Source organism: Acipenser ruthenus, chromosome 10 (assembly GCF_902713425.1).
Source record: "Acipenser ruthenus chromosome 10, fAciRut3.2 maternal haplotype, whole genome shotgun sequence".
In the NCBI taxonomy this organism is placed as follows: Eukaryota; Metazoa; Chordata; class Actinopteri; order Acipenseriformes; family Acipenseridae; genus Acipenser; species Acipenser ruthenus.
The window spans coordinates 48,069,774-48,093,753 of NC_081198.1; the positions used below are offsets into that span (position 1 = coordinate 48,069,774).

At 39.6% G+C, this 23,980-nt stretch overlaps 1 protein-coding gene across 1 annotated transcript; it reads left to right on the forward strand.

Annotated features, from left to right (window-relative positions):
- The first annotated feature begins 1,127 nt into the window (after window positions 1–1,127).
- Window positions 1,128–21,190, forward strand: LOC117408441 (oxysterol-binding protein-related protein 11). Its single transcript, XM_034013434.3, has 13 exons — window positions 1,128–1,547; window positions 6,900–6,968; window positions 7,665–7,840; window positions 8,138–8,217; window positions 8,825–9,007; window positions 10,448–10,646; window positions 12,272–12,423; window positions 14,355–14,495; window positions 14,914–15,388; window positions 17,614–17,800; window positions 17,944–18,126; window positions 18,652–18,805; window positions 19,028–21,190. The coding sequence occupies exons 1-13, from the start codon at window positions 1,429–1,431 to the stop codon at window positions 19,082–19,084; spliced, it is 2,175 nt and encodes a 724-aa protein (XP_033869325.3). The 5' UTR covers window positions 1,128–1,428; the 3' UTR covers window positions 19,085–21,190.
- Window positions 21,191–23,980: the final 2,790 nt, after the last annotated feature.

Sequence of the window (23,980 nt, forward strand, 5' to 3'; positions counted from 1 at the left end):
TCAGACCTCGCCCCCTCAGTGTTTAATGTGTTATTGCCAGCCACACTCGGTGCCAGACACAGTAAGTTACTTTTGTGAAAGCAAACATTTTGTTTCTAACTCCAGAAAGTTAACTTAGTCAGCCCATTTCAACACCTTTAATATTAAATCTCCAGTTTTCTGTGAGATGTCACTAACCATTAGTATAACCATCTTTGGCAAATGTAAACAAACTGGACTTTCATAATTGTATGTTTTCTGGCTAAACTGTGGAAGCGTGTACTAAAGATACACCAACATTACTTATTATTATTATTATTATTATTATTATTATTATTATTATTATTATTATTATTATACCTTGATTAAATGTATACAGAGATTATTATACCTTGATTAAATGTGTACATCAAGAGCAACATATAGCTTTTTTTTATCATGTTTTGCTTAATTAATTAAATTAAATTTCCTTTGACAGACAATCCTATAGAAAAAGCATACTGTAAGTGGGCACACGGATGGTAGGGTACCCTACAGTAGTGCTGTCACAATTAAAACGTGTTGTAAGATTTATATTTTAAAAAATGTAGTAGGTTACAGAACACACGGATTAAGGCATTTCGGTAATAATTTGTTTACTTGAACTAGGCAAAATTATACCAAATAATATTAGCACTGCACTGTGATGATTACCCTTGCAGGATAGTGTTGTGACGTCATTATTTCTCACAGCAGCATCTGGATAGTTATTACAGAACCATCTACAGTCTGCAGTTACATGATGCATGCGTTCCATAATACACAGCGTCCTTTAACAACAGTATTTTTGTTCACAGGTAATGGGAACCCCTGCTGCTTTTTTAATTCACAAAAAAAAATGTAAAATACAACCACCTTAATGAATACAGTTGTAGTGAACACAATTGTATTGATTTTACGTCTATATTTTTGTAATTATCAATGTAATATGGCTGTTACATTTCACACAACAACTTTCATATAGCTTTCGATGACAGACTAAACTCTACCAAAGATATTCTATATACAGTCCATGATATAGAATATCTTTGACTGTACCAGCACACCAAAAAACTTTTCCGCCCTCAAACAGCTGACATAGGAAGTGATCATTTGCCCTTAATGCAAAATCACGTGATTCGGTGAATCTTTTTCGAGTCATTTTCATGGAGGGATGAGAGAGTAGGGTGCTTCTCACTGTAAACAGTGACGGGATTCTGACATAATTCCTGGCTTATACTGTGTTGAAGAAGCAGCTTTTCTAGCACGGTGCAGCATGATGAGTTGTTCTACTTTATTTCTGTACCTTTTCAGTCGTTGACACACTGTGGAGGCTTGAGGAAGAGGCGAGGCCCCGCCAGTGCTTGTAACTGTGCGACACCGCACAGACCCCATCACTTTCTCTGGGGGGATCTGGGAGTTTAGTCGGGGATGATGCAAGCCGAAACGACAGCAGTGTCAGTCTCTGAAAGCGAGGGAAAGCAGGAGCTTTACAACCAAAGTAAGACTCCTGCCGCTGTGAAGGGGAACTCAAAAGACTGGCAGTACAGGTGAGACTGGAATTGGCCTGCGCTTTGTTTTGTTAAAATGCAACAGTTTCACATCCCCAAAAACTGGAACGCTTACTAGTCGTGCGCGAGGTCAACCTCACAATTTTGAACTGCAGTTAAAATCAGATTCATGTACTGGCTTATATTAGAAACAGACTGCTGTCATATTCCGCTACTGACTTTATTTTTTATTGCACACGAGTGCAGAAACTAAAATGTTGCACATAGGACCCCACCTCCCCACCTCCCCACCTCATCTGCTCGGCGATCAGCTGAGCACTTCTTTTGTAAAGAAGTATCAGATATTTAAAATTCAATTAAGAGATAGGCGAAGATTCAAGGTGAAAATACGCATAGAATTGCACCGAAGGAGACTCGTAATATTCAAAAACCACGATAGTGTTGCTGATTGAACTAAGTGCAATGTGACTGACAAGAACGTACTGGAAAAATGACCCGCTGTGTCTGTGTAGCCAGACTGCCACCGTGCAGAGTTTAATGGGGATAGCAGTAATACACCACTGATACGGACAGTCTAAACCTCCACACTTTTTTTTTTTTGTAATAATTTACAATTTAACTCAAGTACAAGACAAACAGACAGTTCTTGGTCATTCATTATAAACGGTATTGGCGGTATTAACAACACAAAAATGAATATTCTGCAATATATATATATATATATATATATATATATATATATATATATATATATATATATATATATATAAATAAAATGTGTGCGTACATAATACGCCCGTTTTAACTGTTTGTTTCTACTCTATACAAACCAGGGTGTCCTGTATACCGCATGTACGGCACTGTTTACTGTTTACAGACCTTTAATACTTGAGTTGCATAAACGAATTATGTAACTGGGGGTAGGAAACAACCGTGTGCAATTGCATTGTAACCTTGAATTCAAGACATGGGTGATTTGATTCAAATTATAAGAAAAGAAAGCGTGCATAGCAATCTGGTGAACTGGTCCTGTGATTTACTGAGACATGTTGCAGAATTATTGTTGAGTGTACTTTTTGCTTGTGATTCCATTTGCACTTGGAGTTGATCGTGAATGCACATAATTTTCCATCCAAGCACCTACTGTGTGCAGTGAGGTGATTGAATGAAGATGATTTGGGAAGCAGTTATTGCAGTGGGAGCCAAGGTATCTGCTACAGTATAGCGACCTGGTAGTATTGGCATTCTTTTGTAACAGAGTCTGGACAAGGACTTTTTAAACTACATGGTAGATTTTTCTTTTTAAAAGGAGCTATTGGTTGGCAAGACACACATGCTTTCTTCTTTGACAGATTTACAACCAGACCGTTCTACAGTAGGTTAGGTACCTAGATTGACCAGACTGATTGTTGAGCAATTGGTTGGACGTGGATTAATTGACTTTTACAGTACTGCCAGTTGATTGACGTGGATCCGTTTTTGAAGTGTTTCTTGCCTATTGTTCTGGTTAAAGTCTTGCCCCGATTATATTGACCCAGTGGGCTCGAATTGGGAACCTTGTCATCTTATGCCGCGTTTCCACCTGCCAGTGGGACAGACTTCAAAGCAATCTGATATCAGTTCGATTCCATCAGCAGCCGATCGAGATCAAACCAATTTTGGGTCTCACCAACTTAGATTTGAGGAGGAAGTTACTTGATGAGCGACCAGTGCAAAGGACTGCATGTAAATCTCTTGCATTGTCATGCCCACGTGTTTTGAGGACAGCAGTAGAGTATCAAGTGAAGCTGGATCACAGTGCTGTTACCTATCAGACCGGTTCAGTGAAACTGTTGTTTTGTGGTTAGGGACTGAGAATGTACAGACTACTGTCACACTTATGAAGGTCATGGTTCCTGAAAAGCCTGTAGTCCTGTGCAAAATGTATTGATTTGAACTTCAACCTTGTGTTTTTGAATTTCTTCAAAAAATGAGTTAGTCCTACCTCTAGGGTAAAGAGATATATTAGCCAATAATTAGCAGTTACTTTTATGTTGAAAATCAGTTATCTGGTTTAAGTGTGGTGGGTTTTATAAAGGTAAAAAAACAACTAGTTTTCAATTACTCCCATGACAGTAAAATGAAGGAAGCAATAAAATGCACCAAACGTTCAGAAACATTAAGCTTTAATGGTACTACTGACTGCTGTAAGTATATGGGTGATGGAAGGATTCCTTAGCTCTGTGTTATTTTACAGTATCAGAGTAGGCTTTATCTTGCCAGCACTAAAAGCTTTTGTTATTACAAAGCATCTGAACCACTTCCAGGCATACCTTGGAGAAATTCAATATATTTTATATATAGTATATATATATATACTATTACACCATGGCATCAAAAACCTATAAATACCTCCAGTGATTGTTTTCAAACACACTTTCTCTTGACAAAGGTATGCTAAACATACAGAAACGTTGGGAAGTTGGCTGTTTGAGAATAAAGATTTAAACAAATGACTAACTGGCTGTAGGCTGGGCAGTCGCCTTCACTACATGTAGTCTAAAGTAACGCACCAAAACACTCTTCTAACACCCCCCACCAGACAAAGGATTTCTCCTTCCTTATATACATGTGGCCACTCCCCAGTTAGCATCAATTACCTAATTGGGGAATGGCCACACCTGTGATTGCTGGCAGGGACAGATTTAACCCCATCCCTGCCAACATTGCATTCCCCCGCACACTATTTACACAAATCTATCATAATCCCAGACATGCAGCACAAACCGCTTTGTGGAAATCTGGAGAAAATGTCAATAACCACTAATAGGGCCACCTTCATTAAACTGAGCTGGACAAAGGCAAGTATTTTTCTCCAGTTTCAAAACATTCTCTAACTGAGAGTAACACAGAGAATAAGTACCATCTCTTTTTTTGCCAGGGAAACACCATCCTGTGGTAACGTAAGTAAAAATACATTGGTAAACTTGATGGACCAGAGAGTGTTGTATTCTCTTGACAGGGAACTGAAGCTATGGCTGAGTCGATGCTTCCATGGTGCAATCAGTACCTGAGCCTTATCTCCAAAAGTGCAAAGTTCTGGCTCAGATCTCTGATAATGGATGCCACCCACTCTACCGAGCATTCCCTACATGATGCTTTTGAAGCTTTTTACACATTCTAAACACTAAAGGCCTGGGATCAAATCCATTTCAAATGTCAAAAGTAAAAGCATTTGATGGTTTTCAGGAAGTCTCAAAAAGAAAGCTAAGGATGGGGACTGGACAGCTCTCTATAAGAGGGTGGTCCATGGCAAGCATGCTGATGTACCGAGACAATGCAGTGCACAGCAGCTCCCATTGCAGCACAATACAATAGTACAACACCTTTCATGAGCAGCAGGGTGACTTACATACTTTTGGGAAATAAACTTTTCAGAGAATGGAGCATGGCTCAACTGTTTTTTTTTTTTTTTTCCAGTCTTGTCTGGTGCGCCAGCTTATTCTATCTGCTTGGTCTTGAAATGATATACCTTGGTGCGCAGTCACTTTCAAACTCTGCTTACGCTTTAGCAGATTGAATGATATTGCAGGCATGGCTAACATTGCATGGAGCTTTGCGGATCGCATTACTGTACACTTTGTAACTGGATCCTTCCCTGGAGCCATGAATATAACTGGCAGGTTATTAGGAGACCCAAAAAGGCTAACATTTTACTGAAACAGACTACATCAACATTACAATAGGTTGTAGGCAGGCTTGAATTGTATTATTTTGTTTTTATTTGTTAATTTCAACAGTTGTGATATTGGTATTTAAAGGCATGAAGGTGATTTTCAAAGAGAACACATTTTCTGCACATTTCAGGTTTAGGAACATAATGTCAAAAAAGCAGACGGAGACTGCAGTGTACAGTAAGCTAATGCTTTCTTTCTATCAGCAAGATAAAAACTGAATATAAAATTAGGACTGACACAGTTGCAGTCTGGAATTGGATATCTCGCTCTGCTAACCTGATTATATTTGAAATCAGAGACTTCAAGAGACGCAAATATGTTTCACAGTTGTCAAGAAACAGATTTGATCCTTGTATTTTAGGATCCAGGGTTTAGAACCCCAATAGATTTAAAATGGTAGGGTTACAGTAGGGTTGAAGGCCACTAGTATAGCAAATAGACCCAGCTTTAATGCATCTCTCTGTAATGTCTGTTTGATCATTTGGACAGATCACGTGGGGTTCTGAGTTTCACTAACTGTATGGGCTTCATCCTGCTGTTGATCTTTGTATTGTAAACAGCACTGGTTTTTAAAAGTTGAAGGTTATTTTTGGGGGCACCCTGGACTGTAGCAGTACCTGATCAGTGAAAATTATCTTACAGTTACTGAGAGTTTAGCTGGGATTATCAGAAACAACATTTCAAACTAAAATAGCCTGACTGATGGAATCAAATTTCATTGAGATCAATCCTAAAAAAATAAAAACTAAGTAGGCTAAGTATTTTAGGTGATACAGTAAGCATGTAAATTATCCTTTTATTTATTTATTTATGTAATTAAAAATAATCAATTGTTAGCAGTTGTTATATTAATATTACAGTCCCAGGTTCACATAGCAAGACAGTGTTTAGTTATAACCACTAGACTGCACTGTTCACTGTGGTTTTGTGTGTTTGTTAAATACGGAGAGCTAAGGATTTCTCACTCCAATGGTCCAGCTACAATCAGTGACCTACAGTTAATATTAACATCAAAAAGTGAAAAAGGTTCTCAGCTCCGTGAAAGTTGAAACATTATGTTACCAGCCTAGAAGCAGCACTGACATTATTAGCATCAGTTAAGTCTAAATGTAACACGGTTAGAAGGATAAGTAGTGAATGGGCTACAGGTACTGTCCTTTAAATGTTTTTGCACTGGTATGTTGGTTTTTACAGTGCACAGAGATTTTGCTCATGGAGGTTTTAGTTTGCTAAATGTGTAAAATCTTTGTTAGATTCCACACGTGTTAAAGAGCTGACTACAGTAACTACCCTAAACACTGAAGCTCAAACAAGCCCAAAAAATGGAAAACAAGCTTGAAGCTCAACCACTGTTTACATTAGTCTTTGTTTTCTTGGCAACAGCGCATTGGCAGTACCAACTAATGCAGCAACATATTATTTTATCTTTGTTACAGGAAACTTGTTGTGTTTTATATGCATTTTTAAATGATCTCACAGCAGTGTCAAAGGTAAGTTTTGAATCACAAAAACCTGTTTGTCCTCAGCATTGTTTGAGTTGTCAGAATTCCAGTACTCTGAGCATGGATTAGCCAGAACTATCTCTATTATGAAAGGGTGACAAAAATGTGGCATTAACATTTTATACTGATCATAATCTTGATTTGCAATTTTTATTGTATTGTATTCTTCGTAGTGATCACATGGAGAACATCTGTGGCTACCTGATGAAATACACCAACCTCGTCACGGGCTGGCAGTATCGGTAAGTTTGATGCACCACTGAGCGGGATGAAAGAAGCTGATCAATAGTATTCACTTTTAGTGCCGTGTCTCTCATTTCTAAGCTTAGCTCTGTGGAACAGACAGTGTTTTACCATCGATCAGCTGTGCTTTAGAAGGACAGTTCTGGATTTAAAGGGAATGTCAATATGGGCAGATTCCAGATGCTCTGAATTCGTTGGAATGGGATTATAGTTAGGGCTTCTGATTTTCGGTTTTAACCGATAAAACACCCCCGATACCAAAAAATTGAATCGGTGGATAGCCAATAAACACTGGAAATGGTTAATCTATTCATGTTGACTTTACACTTTTCCCATTAAAAAAATAAAACCTACAACAAAAATAATAATAAATACATTTCTCAGGGCTGCTGGGCAATGGCCCGCCTTCTTGACTTATATCTATCATTGACTCAGCATAGTAAATGGAAAGTGATCTGGATGTGAAGGAGATTATATTAAGGACTGTCCTGTACTTTATCATTTCTGTCTCCCTACCTTTTTTTTTTTTTTATAAAGTTTGCAATTGTTTTTCTAAAAACTATGTGATGTAATATTTTTTTTATTATTGTATATAATGTATTTGTTTAGTATTAGACACTAAGTCTATTCAGTTAGCCTAGGACAGTTATTTTGAGCTCTGAAAGAGTGCTGTTTTTGATGATGCTGTTGTGCAGATTTTTCGTCTTGAACAATGAGGCGGGGATGCTGGAGTACTTTGTGAATGAGCAGTCCAGAGCTCAGAAGCCCCGGGGGACATTGCCGCTGGCCGGGGCTGTCATCTCCCCCAGCGATGAGGACTCGCACACCTTCACCGTCAACGCCATCAGCGGGGAGCAGTACAAACTGAGAGGTAGCGGTGTGGAGGGCTCCTCTCAGGCCAGGGAGGAGAGAGGAGGCTTGGAGGTAGAAGGTGGTTTGAACCAGGAGATCTGGGCTAGACTCTCTGGACTGGCTCATTGACGGTCAAGCCGTTTCAACTAGAAACAGGATAGTGCATCTCGATCGGGCTGTTTTATTGCTAGATTCTGTTGATTTAAACTGAGTTTGATATTTAATGTATAAACTTTTATGCCAACCCAGTCTGGTTCTTTTTTTTTTCAGTAGCAGCAGTTACAGTAACTGGTTCCTGTTATGGTTTGCTTTACAGGTACAGATGCAAAAGAACGACAGCACTGGGTTAGCAGGTTGCAGATCTGCACACAGCATCACACAGAGGCCCTAGGCAAGGTATGCGTGTGCCAAAATTCTCTTTAAGTGGTACATTTAGTTTTCTTCATAGGAGCACACAAATAATGTAGTTAATCTGTTTAAAAATGTTCAGATATTACTTACCCCTGTTATGCATGGCGGCCTTATATTGTGACGGATATAACAAACTCTTCTAGTGTTTATATGGAAGACGCAAATTCTTGAGCTCATATGAGGATGCCATTTTTCCACGTATAAAGAAATGGGGAATTTTTTTAAAAATTGTCGATGAAAAATAAATGTATTGTGTCCCCAAAACTACTTTTCTTTCCAGCTATGTACAGTGTTTCATGCAGGAAAGGGTTAAAGGTTTTGAACACAAAGTACTGTAGGTGCCATGTCATGCAGCACTCTCCTCTAGTGGTCAATGTTAAAATTACAGCGACTGTCTTTAGAAAATTGGACCGTTGTTTATAGATTGCTTTTGGGGGACTGATGAAGGTCTTAATCAGTTAAATATTTAGTGACGCCCATAAAACTTGCACCTCTATTGTACACTAAGAAAGCAGACCACATACATATATATATATATAATGTGTGAGTAAGATTCAAATCTCATTTGATTTTATTTATTTTCTCTTGGTAGATTAATCCCCCTCTGAAATCTCGGAGTTTCTCAATGGCATCGCAGAGCAGCAGTGGTTCCCCCCTTTTACAGAGGAGAGCCAGTCAGAACGCTGCCTCCTTCTTCAACGTGTTGCAACACAAAGGATCGTCCTCCTCGAGCAGGAGGGCCCTGCAGCCAGACCACTTGATGGCTGTGCGGGAGGTCAGTGTTTTACACAAGCAGTCAGGCTATCATAAACCTGCCATTTTCCCTCGTACCCTGTCTAGTATTTTTTTTAGGCACCGTGTGTGTGTGTGTGATACACATATATCATTTAATTATTTTTTCCTAATATTTTTATTCACATCTAAAGCCCTTTTCGAAAACATTTTTTAGTCCCATGCGAACCATCCCTTTCTTTTTATCCCAGGCAATTTTCTCAGAGGTGCTGGGAGACTCAGGCGTCCTGTGTCTTTTTACTCCTGTGTGAATCAACCATGTCAGTGTAAAATTGGTACAATCTGTCCTGAGATTCTGCAGTTCAGTAAAACGCAACAATTGGGCATAACCAAATTGGGGATCGTTGAAAATACAAAACATAATTGGCGACTTAAAAAATGGATGCTTGGAGCAGTGCATTTGAAGGTATGTATAGAAATACATATCACTCAAGGGACGAAATGGTTATTGTAGCCTTTGAAAAAGAAGGTACAACAAAATTAAGTATTTACACCTGGTTCACCATTTACAAACCATGTACAAAGGCGCCTTCTCTGGCCACAATATATAGTATTTCATTACAGCAAATAAGAAATGTAAGGGATGATGTTGTATATTGATTTCTGTATAATTACTGTACTTGGATCGCCCTTTGTTGAGCCTTCAGTTTTGGAAATCTCTCCCTTCATAGATTTAGTACTAATTCAGGTTTTGCCATGTGTATGTTTTTTGTACTTAAGTGTAGTCCGGATGCATTTGTGCTTTTATATTGGTAATCCCATGGATCTGTTTCTCATCTGTTTTAATAGTGAAATAAACAGGAGGTGGAAACTGTTCCCTTCTGCATACATGTTGTTGAATGAGTTTATCCAGGCACAGATCATCCTGGACTCGGTTTATCATTCATCCGGGTCAATGTGCTGCTCTGTAGAACGATTATGTTTTTATAGAACAGACTTGACAGAGGTCATGACCCCTGAGTTCTCATGTGTCATTTGTATAGCGATCCGTCCCACCTGCAAGATGTTACCAAGGGCTTTTGTTACATTGCTGTGCCTTTTGTTAGATTCTTTTCAGGGTTGGGCAGGGAGACTAAAATGTACTTTACTCACATGTGTGTTCACTAGGTCCCATATTTTATTTATTTATTTACATGTTTAATAAATTAAAGATGTTAAATTGATCTTAAAACCATTCTTGCAGTCTGCTTTAGCTCAGTACAATTTATGTTTTAATTAAACAACATTATAAGCTTGTACAATACTTTATTTTTATTATTGAGTACCATATTTTACTAACGCTGAATTAGGCGCTGTTCGATATGTGGTACTGATTGATTAATTAATTTGTTTTTTGTCTCAAATCTTCTTTGCAGAATAACTCCTCTCTGTACTTGAGACATGTGTTTTAGTAATGCTTCTTCTCCCCCTCTTGTGTTTGCAGATGATGACCCAGGCTGAAGGGCAGCACAGGGACCTGATCCAGACCATAGAGAGCCTGCCTGCCTCTGGTGGGCTGGCTCCCCTGGACCGGGACCTGCTCCTGCTCAAAGCCACATCGACGGCAACCATGAACTGCCTCAATGACTGCTTCCACATTCTACAGCTCCAGCAAGCAGCCCAGCAGAAGTGCCCAATCCCAGGTGAGAATGGGCCTGCATCACACTGTAGTGTGTAGCTAGATGTGACACTGCTTAAAGGGCGCAAGACCTTATTATTTTATTTTGTTACAGGTTCCCATGTGTTGCTACAACTGTTTACATAAGGTGTGTGTATTGTTTTATTTATTTTTTATTTTTTTTACATTTTGGCTTCCCATGTACCCTCATGGACCTCTCAGAACTACATTTCCCATCATCCTCCTGCTCACTGGTAAATCCATCTGGGAATGCAATTTAAAACTTTAAAAAAGTGGTCAAAATGTAAAAAATAATAATAATTAAAACAATACACACACCTTACGTAAACAGTTGTAGCAACACATGGGAACATGTAACACAATAAAATAAAAAGGTCCTTATGTGCCCTTTAATGTTATTTCAGTCTAATTTATTATCACGGTTTTCATTTATTTAGTTTAACCCTTTTAAGGGCCGCTGTCAAGTATACATGATGTGGCCCACATGATAACCTGTGGAGCGCTGTCGCATTAACCTAAACCTGTATGATTTCCCAGGGGAGCCTATGAGAATATCTTTTGTTGTTGTTGTTTGTTGTGCATTTTGATTTCCAGCCTCTAAAGAGAAAGGCACACCTGGACAGACTTGTGCTTTAAAGTGATTCTATGATGAGCCTTTGCAGCCCTCCTTTTTCTGGTGCCTGAAGCTGAACTGTATAAAACATATACTGTTTTATTCAAGGCTAAAATGACAGACTGTTAATAAGATGGCTTTTGATTTGCTTGGTCTTTGAGGTTTCTGGGGCTCTGTGTAGTACCGGCTTTGAAGCAGGGAGCGGAATATTTCTTTATAATTAATGAGGAATCTTATCCACCTTGATAGGCTAGCTGCAGTAACCAGACACTGGGAGCCGTTTAACGAACAGGTTCACAGCTTTCCAAATTGTACCCCGGCCTTTCTGCCATTAAACAGTGAAGGGTGCTATTATTAATTCAGCAACCACTCATTCTTACTTTAACTGAATCTAATAAGGCGTTGGGTTTTTTGGCAGAAATTTCTTTATTTGCATGATATTTAGTGCTTAAATATTCAGGTTTAATTTGGGCACAATATTTTTGTTTGGTATCCCCTTTTTATGAACAATTACTGAATTCACTAGCGACCTACCAATGTCTTATGATACAGCTCACATTGTATATTCCTCCTGTCTGTACCAAGTAACACTTCAACTTTTCCTTGCTCCTAAACCGAAGGAAAGCAGTAATAGATTTGGGCATGGAACAGTTAAATAAGTTCTGAAAAAGCACTGTTTATTCACTGTCAGCCAGAGCTGGGTGTCTTTCAGGATCTGGTTACTCCTGTTCATATTTCATGGAGCTCTATTTGCATGAATTAAATGTGTTTAACCAATCGGGTGCTGTATTGGTTTGAATCTGGGCGGGGCACAATGCTGCTGCTTTTTTTTTTTTTTTTTTTTTTTTTTTTCCCATCATTCCGTGTCTTCACTTTCAGGTTAAACCGCTGCCTCTGATGTTTTGGCAGATGTGCAGGGTGAAATTACAAGCTCTTACACTTTAGACGGTTGTTCAGTGCTAGGGTTTAGGGGCAGAGCATGAGCAAGTTGGAGCCTAAACTTCCGTTCGTTTCAGGGGCGACCATCGAGTGGCTGGAGCCCAAGCTGCCTCTGTCGGATCACCTGAAGAATGGAAACACCCTCCAGAGCTTCTCCACCCGGGAGAGCAGCAAGTTGCCAGACAACTGCATGGTCCAGATCAGCCCGGAGCCCTGCCACTTAAGTGTGGTAGGTCTTTGTTAAAGTCTCTCGGTACTAATCCGGTTTATGTTTTTACTTGCATCTGCAGGGCTGTTTTTTTGTTTCTTCACTATGTACCAGATTAAAATACATAGCTGCTCCCAGGCCTATAGGGTTAAAAATCAGCATTTAAAATGGTGAAACAAGTAAAGGTTAGAGAGCCACTGTTGGGATTTTTTTCCTACGTTCCTGTTTAATATCTACTGGTAGATTATTACCAGCATTGTGATCAAAATATATCTGAACAGTTAGTGATACAGTTAGTGATACATTTTATCCTGCTAGCAGTAGGTTGTATAGCAGTGTGATCCATTCTAGGTTTTCACTATGAGCTTCATTTTCCTCTGTGATAAGGGGCAAGCTCAGGAATGTCCAAGACTAGCAAGCACCAGAATAACTTGCATTGCTAATGTAAATGGAATAAAAATCATAGGAATAACTAAAGTTGTTTTATTGGACCTTGTAATACATTGTTTGAAAGACATATAATCCATATTAAACTTCCTTAGTTTTAGCCATGTATCTTGCTTTCTCAAAGCTAGCATCTCTATTTAGGGTGTTGGCAGACTGAGTGTTTTGCAACGTCTACTGTACTTTTCCTGTTCTTGTCGGGTTCTAATTTATGGTGTGGGACCAGCTCCAGGTTCTTAGTCACATTTCTTAGTTTCTTAGGTGTATCTGAGTTACATATTGTAAAGAAAAAAGACAATCAGTATGCTGAACTTAGTATTGATTTGGTTGCATTCTGTATTCGAGTTGTTGTTTTTATTATTTATTTATTTTATTTTTTGTTTTAATAAGAATCCTTCCTTTTGAATCTTTCTCACAATATAAATTTTAATGACAAAAAAAGTTTTATCTAATGTAAATTGTGGTATCGTGTGTGGTGCTTTTAGGGCAATCCCAGTTAAAATGGTATTGTTGCCAGGAGACCAGATCACAAGCCTCTGCAGTTGCCTCTTAATTTGGCAGTCTCAGCGCGAAGGGAGAACAACAGGAATGCACAAGCGATAGCTCTGAGGAGTCTGGGCTGAGTTTCCGAGTTGTTATAACTATAAGGTAGCTTTGTTCACACATGCCAGAATAGGTAAGGTTGACATTGGTGCACTGAAAATGTATAACAAGGATAGGCTTATCTTTGAAAAGGAAAACAATGAACACGTGTGTTGTCAGGAAAGGCCTACTGGTCCAGCACAGAGATTTGAAGACATTGTTGGGTTATTTGATCAAGTGCTAGTTTGCACCAATAGTAATAATACGGGCTGGGTGTGTTTGTCAGAGGAATTGTCATAGTACAATATAATGAAGCAACATCACCGATCAGAAGCAGCCTTTGTAGAGGCTGTAGAAGCTATTACCTAGAGGAACGTTGTCACTTGTTTAAAGGTCTTCACGTAGGGTTGTGTTAAATGGGAAGTTTAATGTACTGCTCAGCAGAAAAACAGTACGGATCTGTACTCCAGTGCACTGCTTGTTTTTTTTGAGCAATTATGTAAGTATATAAATACCCTACAGGTCTTGTAATTTGACACCATTCATGACTGGGGAAATTCTGAAGCGATTTCAAACTTTAATGTACTGTATGTTCCAAAAGAACAATGCAAACCTAGCTAGAGCCAGTAAGATCCTCCTCAGATAGTTAATTTTCTTATCAGAATAAGATATGGCCTGGGATAAGAAAATCCTACTAAATCACCTGCTTATGCGATACAGCCTGTCAAAGTTTTCAAATGAGGCTGCCGGCAAACAAAGGTGATTATGATGTCACCAGGAGTGGTTATAAAGCCATAAAGCAGTGTCTGTGATGCTTCTCAATTCAGGCCAACAGGGGAGCAGGACCTTCCTTTCCCTGGGGCTTTGTATTCAATTCCTGGGTTTAGACAAAACATAATCCAAAGAAATCCTGGTATTTCTCACAGGAACACGAGGACATAGATCCAGAAGATGAGGTCATGGATTCCTTTGTTGAGAAGGTGGATGAACTGGGGCCCATCGAGGAAGAGCGCAGCATCATCTTACACCTGCTGTCCCAGCTCAAGCTTGGCATGGATTTGACGAGAGTAAGTAATCGAAGCGAGGATCAGGTGATCGGTCCAATTGGGACGAGGTGAGCAGAGGGAGTTCATTTTACTAAACCAGTGTCGCTCTTCACACATAGAAGAGAAGGAACTTTTGTAGCTCCAGGACAAACAGGACGTAATCTTTGAACATCAATACACTAATTAACATTCAGTATATTGAAACCCCTCTGCAGATGGACTGTTTAAAAACATGATACAGAGATCTAATCTAATTTACCAAGGTGGTTACCAAGGTTACTGTCTCTAGTTCAGCATCAAACATGGCACTGCACAATATTATCATTGCTTTTTATTTAAAAGATAACTGCAAACAGTTTATTTTCAGTGGTGTATGTACAAACTGTTTGGTTGTGCTTTGATTATGAAAACATTTGACATTTCTATTTTGTGATCCCAGGTGGTTCTTCCTACCTTCATCCTGGAGAAGCGTTCCCTGCTTGAAATGTATGCAGATTTTATGTCCCATCCGGATCTGTTTGTCACCATTACTGATGGGGCTAACCCTGAGGACCGGATGATCCGCTTCGTGGAGTATTACCTCACATCCTTCCATGAAGGGCGCAAGGGGGCCATCGCTAAGAAACCCTACAACCCCATCATCGGGGAGACTTTCCACTGCTCCTGGAGGGTCCCCTCCCACAAGGGCAGCCCCTTGTCGTCCCAGGGTAGCCTGAACAAGGTTGGCTTGGAGGGGGGGAAGGAGTCCTCAGACTCTTATCACGTCCGCTTTGTGGCAGAGCAGGTGTCCCATCATCCCCCTGTTTCCGGGTTTTATGCAGAGTGTGCGGAGAGGAGGATGTGTGTAAACACCCATGTGTGGACGAAGAGCAAGTTCATGGGAATGTCTATAGGAGTTTCCATGATCGGGGAAGGTAAGAATGCAAGAGTTTGGGTTTCCAAGCCTGGATGTTAAACTTTTAATTGGCTGTATTGTTCTAGTAGTAGAAAATGCATCAGAGATAAAGCAGATAGTCATGAGCCTTTACTTTACAGTACCACAGTTAAACAAACATCTGGTTTCACAGACCAGATTAACATTAATCTTGGAGTACCTGCAGCTGGTTTCACAGACCCAGATTAACACTAATCTTGGAGTACCTGCAGCTGGTTTCACAGACCCAGATTAACACTAATTTTGGAGTACCTGCAGCTGGTTTTACAGGCTGTGATTCGCAATAATCTTGGAGTACAGCTCTCCTACTGCCCTGATTCTCTTTCCCAGTCTCGTTTTATACCTCTCTTTCATTTGCAGATTGATGGTGAATTCACCAGTTACCCCCAATTGGCATCTGCACATGGATTTCTTTCTCTTTATTCACATGTATGCGGACTGCTTCCAACATGCTCATGAGACTGGGCACTGCACAATGAACTTCAACTAGCAGTTCAGAACAAATAAACACTGTCTACATTTGAGGGTTGGCTTCTTACTTGCTAATGGGAGGAGTGCAGCCTACTACTAGCTTCCCCCTCAGCCCATGTGGACCTGGTCATGTGCAGTGGAACTGCCACATATGTATAGTACCTGTACCACAGGCTTGGCATTGTCATCACAAACCTCTAAAACAATAATATGAGACTAGAGACTGCAGACCTCATCGCAAGATGTTCCACAGATAATAGATAAAGTACTTATTTTAAAGTGTTTCTTCAAACACAATCCACACACTACACATTACCCATCGCTGAGTGTCTCATGAAATCTATTTCTGTTTGCCTATTTATTAGTTGGAGCATTATTCTTCTGTTCCCTGTAATTTGGGAATTCACAGCCCCTGGTCTGTCTCTTAGTTCAGTAGTGAAAGCAGCGTGTCTGAGGTACCGGTAATGGTAATGGTAGCAATGTTAATGGAACTTCGCCATTGAGCCACTGTGGTGCCTCTCCTGAGTCAGGCCAAAGTTTAAATTGAGATGGTTTCTTATGACCAGGTTCATAGCAGTGTTGTTGTGTGCAGTGAATTCTCTTGTTTATAATTCTTGCAGCATAGCAAATGTGTTTGACCACATTGCTGCTTCTTATTCTAAATCTGTATCTTTTGGTTAAAATGTTTTTTTTTTGACGGGGCTCCCGAGTGGCGCATCCAGTAAAGGCGCTCCACGTGGAGTGCAGGATGCGCTCTATAGCCTGGACGTTGCGAGTTTGAGTCCAGGCTATTCCACAGCCGACCGTGGACAGGAGCTCCCAGGGGGCAGCATACAATTGGCTGAGCGTCACCCGGGGGGTGGGAGGGTTAGGTCGGCCAGGGTGTCCTCGGCTCACCGCGCACCAGCGACCCCTGTAGTCTGGCCGGGCACCTGCGGGCTTGCCTGTAAACTGCCCGAGAGCTGTGTTGTCCTCTGACGCTGTAGCTCTTGGGTGGCTGCATGGTGAGTCCGCAGTGTGAAAAAAAAAGCGGTCGGCTGACGACACACATGTTCGTCTTCGCCCTCCCGAGTCAGCGCAGGGGTGTTAGCGGTGAGCTAAGCTTAAAAAATAATTGGCCATTCTAAATTGGGAGAAAATAATAAAAATAATTGTCAACGACTAAATTTATAAAAAAAAAAAAAAAAAAGTTTTTTGGGGGATTTCCTACCATTCCAATTTAAACAGTTATTGTCCAAAAAAAAGAAAAAGCTTCTCCCACTCATTTTTATTTATAAACACAATTAGGCAACACAACCTGAAAAACAAACAACATTTGAAACCAATCACAGTGTTAAAATTAAGTGGTTTATTTGGACATCATATTTATAAAAGTTAAATATCAATTGTAAATAAACAAGTCATCAACAAATCATTTCTTCCCATTATTATATTTGTTCCAAAAAATATTACATACTCTTTTTGCTATTCTTTTTCTATTTTTAAAATATATTTGTAATCCCAAATAAACATAATTCCCAACAATATTTGATATTGTTACTGGTAACCAGTATCTGTTACAGAAAATAATGGAAGTAAATGTGTCTTACTTCTCCAGGTTGCCCTTAATGATAATTAACACTTAAACATACAAACTTTTATCATAGACTCCACTTGACTCCTACAGTCCTTTCGTATTGCACTTGTATATAATACTTGCAGTGCAGGATTGTTAATGCAGTGCTCTTTCCCCAGGTCTCTTGTGCCTGCAGGAGCACGATGAGGAGTACACCTTCACCCTGCCCTGTGCATACGCTCGCTCCATACTCACAGTGCCCTGGGTGGAGCTGGGAGGGAAGGTCAATGTCAACTGTGCGAAGACCGGCTACTCTGCAGCCATTACCTTCCAAACCAAACCCTTCTATGGGGGCAAACTGCACAAGTAAGTACCGCTAGCCATTAGTTATTTCAGCAATAGAATCCAATGACACGTTCACATTTTGCATTCATTGTCTTTATTTTGCTAGTGCTAAACAATTGCTGACAGTCATCCAACCATGTTTAAACTTCTGTTTTTCTGCCCAGAGTCACAGCTGAAGTGAAGCACAATCCCACCAACACAGTGGCATGTCGGGTGCAGGGGGAATGGAACGGCGTCCTTGAATTCTCCTACAGCAACGGTGAAACCAAAGTGGTGGACGTCACCAAACTCCCAGTGACGAAGAAGAGGGTGCGGCCCAACGAGAAGCAGGGATCCTACGAGTCCAGGTGAGAAGTTCACTTACCACTGATACAGATCAGGGAATCAGATCTTGCACAAAACAAATTGGCCAGTTATTAGGTTTTCCATTAGGGACTATACCTTACATATGTTAAACATTGTATTGCAAGATAGTGCCATAAAGGCTATTTTTGAGTAAAATAAACCAGATTCATGTTTTTCACTTGGATTTACACATGAACAGGAGGAATGTTTCAGGTCATGTGAACCTGCCTGCAGCTGATATTGGAGATGGATTTTTTGGAGTGCATCATCACCGCTTCTGTGTTTACACTGGAATCACACAGTGAACTGTTTTGACAAACTCCAGCACTCCAGTCAGATATAGATAGTGTGTCACTGGCTTCCTGGAGATTCCTTTCAGAGCTTAATCTTAAAGAGAACTTTCCTTTCTTTCTCATTTTAATCCTATCTGCAAGCCACACATATTTATTAATGTACAAGAAGCGTGAACCATGAAGCCTAATAGAAAAGTTAAAAGTAAAGAACTAATAAAGCCGTCCTGTACGCAGGCGACTGTGGCAACATGTGACCCAGTCCTTGAGGGAGGGAGATATAGAGAAGGCAACAGAACACAAGCGACTGTTAGAGGAGAGACAGAGGGCCGAGGAGAGGCATCGCACGGAGACGGGGGCAGCGTGGTGCACCAGATATTTTCAGAGTGAGGTAAGTCATTCCAGCAGCAAATTAGATTGTATGTATGGGACAATACTGCACGCTATTGAGAGAGTGGGAAAACATTTTTAAAATGTTTTGAATGAAAGTAAAAGAAGCAAAACCTGCCCAAACCTGGATACAAAATGAAGCTGGATTAGGGGTCCATGTTACTAATAAGTATCGCTAATAAAATACATGAACTGATCATTGTTTCTTTCTCCCTCTATTTAGGGTGAAGGTTGGGTATATCACAAACCATTGTGGAAAACGTCAGGAGCAAGCATTTAAATCTAATGACCCAAGAGTACAATACGACTATTCTTTAAATGACTGCATCAGGTTTTAATTTAGACATAAGGTGTGGTTTTTGTTTATTTAAAAAAAAAAGTTAACTCCCTTAGCAAGGCTGTACTGTGAAAGAGAAAACAATATTATAGGGCACTTTAAATACAACACGACATGAGGTGCATATTTCATAACGATTCCTGAATACTTTTGTATGTTCAAATACTTATTTCTTCAAAGCAATCTGTGTTCTTGTACAGCTTGTACATTATAAGAGGTACTTTACTGATGCTGCCTTAAGATAGGCTGGATTTGGGCAGCTGCGAGGAATGCTGATGTCTTGGTTTTGTGTGATGAACTGTACTTAGAGATTACAGAGTTATCCTATCAGGGAGTTGAGGAGTGGAAATTACCTGCACAATTTCTTTTCTACACAATATATCAAACCTGGGCTTGAAAGAACTGCCTGTCATCGCCAAGCAAATGACTGAGAGATTGTATCACAAAACAGGATGCCTTCTCACTTTGCGATCAAAGATTAAGTAGGAGTTACTTTCAAACCTGACTTTTTTTAGACTTTTTTTTTTTTCATCATTATTGAATCTCGCTGATGTCGAAAGACGTAATCAAAATGAGAGATGTTTGCTGCCGAGGGATAAACTCCAGCTGCTGTGTTAACCTGAACTCTGAGATGACCTTCTGCTTGTTAATACCAAGCGGGAGAGGAAAAGCATATTGTCATTCTTAAGCTTTTTTCATTCTCCCCCGCCACGTCCTTCTAAAACTGTATACTGTGGTGTTTGGGATCTGCTAATATCTTCAACATCATGTTATGCTGTACTGGTGTATATAAAAAAAGGAAAAACTCAATGCTGAAATGTACTTTTGTTTCAAAAGATTGAATCATATTTTCTATGATTACAAAATATACAATAATGTTGTATTAATTCAGTTCAGTTAATCTGGGAAGCAATCTTCCCAGCCTCATCCTTAGAGTCGAGATGCTGAAATGTTTTAGAACAGGCATCCTACTAAACTCATTTATTAATCACTGTTCCCTTTTATAAAAGCACTAATACCCATTATGTGGGAAATTAGCTGTAGTGTTGGATAGATTTGAGGTGCCTCAACCCCTGTTACCCTCCCCACCAAACCAAAACAGCCAGCCGTTCCCTGATATGTTGGGTCTTGCTGCTTAAAAAATTGGTTTTAAGATCCTGCTGTTCATTGCATAATCGACAGCTTCTGCTTTTGCTTTAAGAAACTAATAATGAACCACCTCAGGAAGGTGGTCACGATTCTGGATTAAACGTACACTATGTGATCGAAGTACCTCTTGGTACCTATATGAAAATTAAGGGTTTTATTTTTCAACGTTTCAACAGCAACAAATGCACACACACTGGCTCTTAAACTGAAAACGTGGAGCGTGTTTGCACTGGTTGACGTCAGGCTTTTTTCTGTTTCTTTTTTGTTAATGTGATTCACAACCCAATCTTCAAAACAAGTTTAATAGATGTGAAGTTGATTGGTCACAAAGAGGAGACCTGGAGTTCATGGTCAGTTTGTATAGTGAACCAATTCTCATGGGTGGGAAAAGGAGGAGCTTCTTTAACTCCACACAAAGAGGTTGGTAAAGGATGGTTTTCAATGTATTGATTTTCATTGTCATACGATACCTTAATCTCTCCAGCGTGGTGGTGCCTTACACTATTTTTTCTTACATTATGTCTTCCAGTCAGTGTAAGTAACATAACCTATCAACTACAGTACTGAGGAAAGTGGTAAGCCAATCTATTGTTTCATCATGGAATATGAACAATATCATGGTGTCGTTTTGATATTTCAGCAATAGCAAGAACATCTACTTAGATCTGCAAACTTTAACAAAAAAGTTTGTTCATATAATGTATTCCTGTTACCTTTTGGAAATGAGATGCAATTGATGGACATTGACTTTACAGATAGAGTGGTTTTATGCTCATTACTGGGTAAAAGAACCGCTCTGTACATTTTGCTAACCTGCACTGAAATAAATTAAGATGACACTCCTTGTAGTTTTAGATAAGTGTGAAAAATGAATGACTATAAATAAATAAATAAAAACCACTAATGTAATCTATTGTGTTTTTCCAGTATAACTTTTATACTAATAGCTGTTTTTAAGCTTTAAAACATAAGCGGATATTAACCAGTGTGGTAATCGTTGTGATGGTCCAACATGTAAAGTCTGTGTAATTTGAAGTCTTGTCTTGGCCAGTAGCATGTACAAACCTTTCTCCAGGGAGTCCAACTGCCCCCAAACACATTATAGTAATCTCATCCTAGAATACTAGCCCCCACAGTTTATGTAATTTTTTTTAAGTTGTTTTAAATCACAGATATATCCTCTCATAAATATGTTGAGTTTATTGATACTGTTGTCCCATCCAAACTGATAAAAAATATGATAGTATTAGGACAATGAACATGTCTGTGCTGTTAAGTGGCTCTTCGCAAGGCTGTCTGGTGGCTGTACGTCCCCCTGGTGAGGGTAGATTGAGACACTTGATACACCGTTACCTGCAACACTGCTGTATTGAGGGTGCCCTCTGTTGGCTGCAATTAGACATTGCTGTTCTCCTTTTGCAGGTCCTTGCAGCCAGCAGAATTTAAATCCCAGTCAATTTTGGACAGTCTGTTCCCTATTTCTATCTTAAAAGAACATTTCAGACAAAACATTAAGGCAAGGTAACTCAAAATAAGAAATTAGCCAAAACACCTGCCCTAGAGCCAAAACCTAATTAATCTGACTGTCTGAAATACAGTGCTATAGAATTGCAAGTCGGGTGGCAGTCCTTTTATTTACAGAAACTGGGCTCTGTTCTGCCTCAGAGGAATCTGCCTATGTTAGTGGTAATTCTGAGATAACCACAGATACTGTAGGTGTTTGATGCAATTAAGGAGGATTCCCTAGTCTGGTGAAATGTTCAAATTGACCGAGTCGCTAAGATATTCTGGCTGTTTACTTGTTCTCCTTACCACTGAAACAAAACTCCTTTGTGTTTTAATTGCTAATTTGAAATGAAAAAAGCAAGAAGACAAGGACAAAATAAAAAATACTTGTTTTTATTTCATGAAAAAAAGCTTAATGAGATTAATAACTTGTAATCTATTATATAAATTGTTCACTGAATATAAAATCTGTACAGATGTGAAACCAGTTCACATTAAACATAATTGAGAAAACGGGTAAAATGCAACTTTGCTCTTTCCCCATATTGTATATAAAAACACTGAAGACTGATTCTATATCACTAGCATGTAAAATAAGATGCTTTAAAAATTGATTTTAAGCTATCTTACAGAGCAGCATGGAACAGTTAACAGTGAGCTTATGTGATAACCCAGGAACACGTGGGAAGTGACCTTGAAATAAAACACATTTTAACTTCCTGCTCTAACTGCATTTTAAATTCTAAACCAGAATCTCTGTGCGCTGTCCACTAGGCTGTAGCACATTGCTTTTAGGTTCCTGGGGGGATTTAGTAACTGTGTTTAGTAGGAGGTGATCAAATCATTCCCTTGCAATCATGAAAGCTCTCAATTTGTTATATTTAGAATTCACAGCCTGGCAGTGTATTGTTACAATAAATCGTTTGACTGAAGCAGTTTTTTCCACAGGCTGGCAGCCAGCAGAAAGTGCATTGCTCTGGAATACCCTGTGTCAAGCTTTCTCAGCTGAGAGGGAAGCCAACCCCAGACAGCCTGCCAGCTCTGAGAGCCTGCAGTGCTTTCCCACACGGGCGGGCAGGCGTGCCGCCTGACCGAAAAAACAACACCAAGCAAATGCAGTATAAAAAGAGCTCAACACAAGGGTGACCGTGATGTTTGGTGCCTCAACAACTGCACGTTTACCTTGTGGATTCACTGCAGTTGCCATAACGTTGGGTTTCTTGTCGAGCTACAGTATGAAGTGGGATCAAGTAGGAATTGACATCTTGGGACTGGCTTTGGATGGAAGCAATTAGCTATAACCACTTGCTTTCCCTAAAGCTGAAGACTAGTGTACACTGTGAACCAAGGAGACGAGAGAGCTTAGGGCTGCACTGCTGCAGAAAGAACATACAGCAGCAGAGCCTTTAACATGGCATTTAAAGAGGAAGTAGCAGGGCTCTGAAAAATATAGCGGTACACGTCCCCCATGTGGTGCAACATCTGTTTAAATAACATTGTTAACATCCTCACAACGTTTTACACTTATAACTTTAAAGTCTGTTTCAAAGCTCTTTTCAAAATGGCCTGTCCAGTGCACTGGGGTTTGAGATCTGTCCTCTAAATCACTACAAGTTATTTAAACAGTTGTAGCACCACGTGGGGACGTGTACCGCTATTTTCTTTGGAAACCCGCTACTTGCTCTTTAATGAAGGTACTCTGAAGATCCTTACGATCAACCACATGGTGAAGAGTATATTTCCAGTACACCGCCGCTCCTCAAGACCTGAAGCACATGACACGTACACATTATATTAAATATTGCTTAAAATATTCATCTTCAAATTGCAATACTAGAACAAAACAATAGTGCGCTCCTCTTGCTTTTGGGGTGTCATTATACATTTAAAAGACGGAGGTCTTCCAGATATAACTGGTGCAGATACTGCACAGACCTGTGTCTTTTTCCTGTTGGATCAAGTTGCATGCAATCGTTTACAAAGATTACGCTTTGCATGTTCCATTCAACTTTCCCTAGCATGTGATTCATCTCGTAATGAGATGGATTTCAGTAATTTTTTGCTGTAATCATATGATACATTTTACTAGTAAACCAATTCAAGTTGGACAGTGGCCTTTTCAGTTGTGTGATACATGATACATGGCAATAGCTGCTCTAGGTAAAAAAAAAAAAAAAGTTTGGA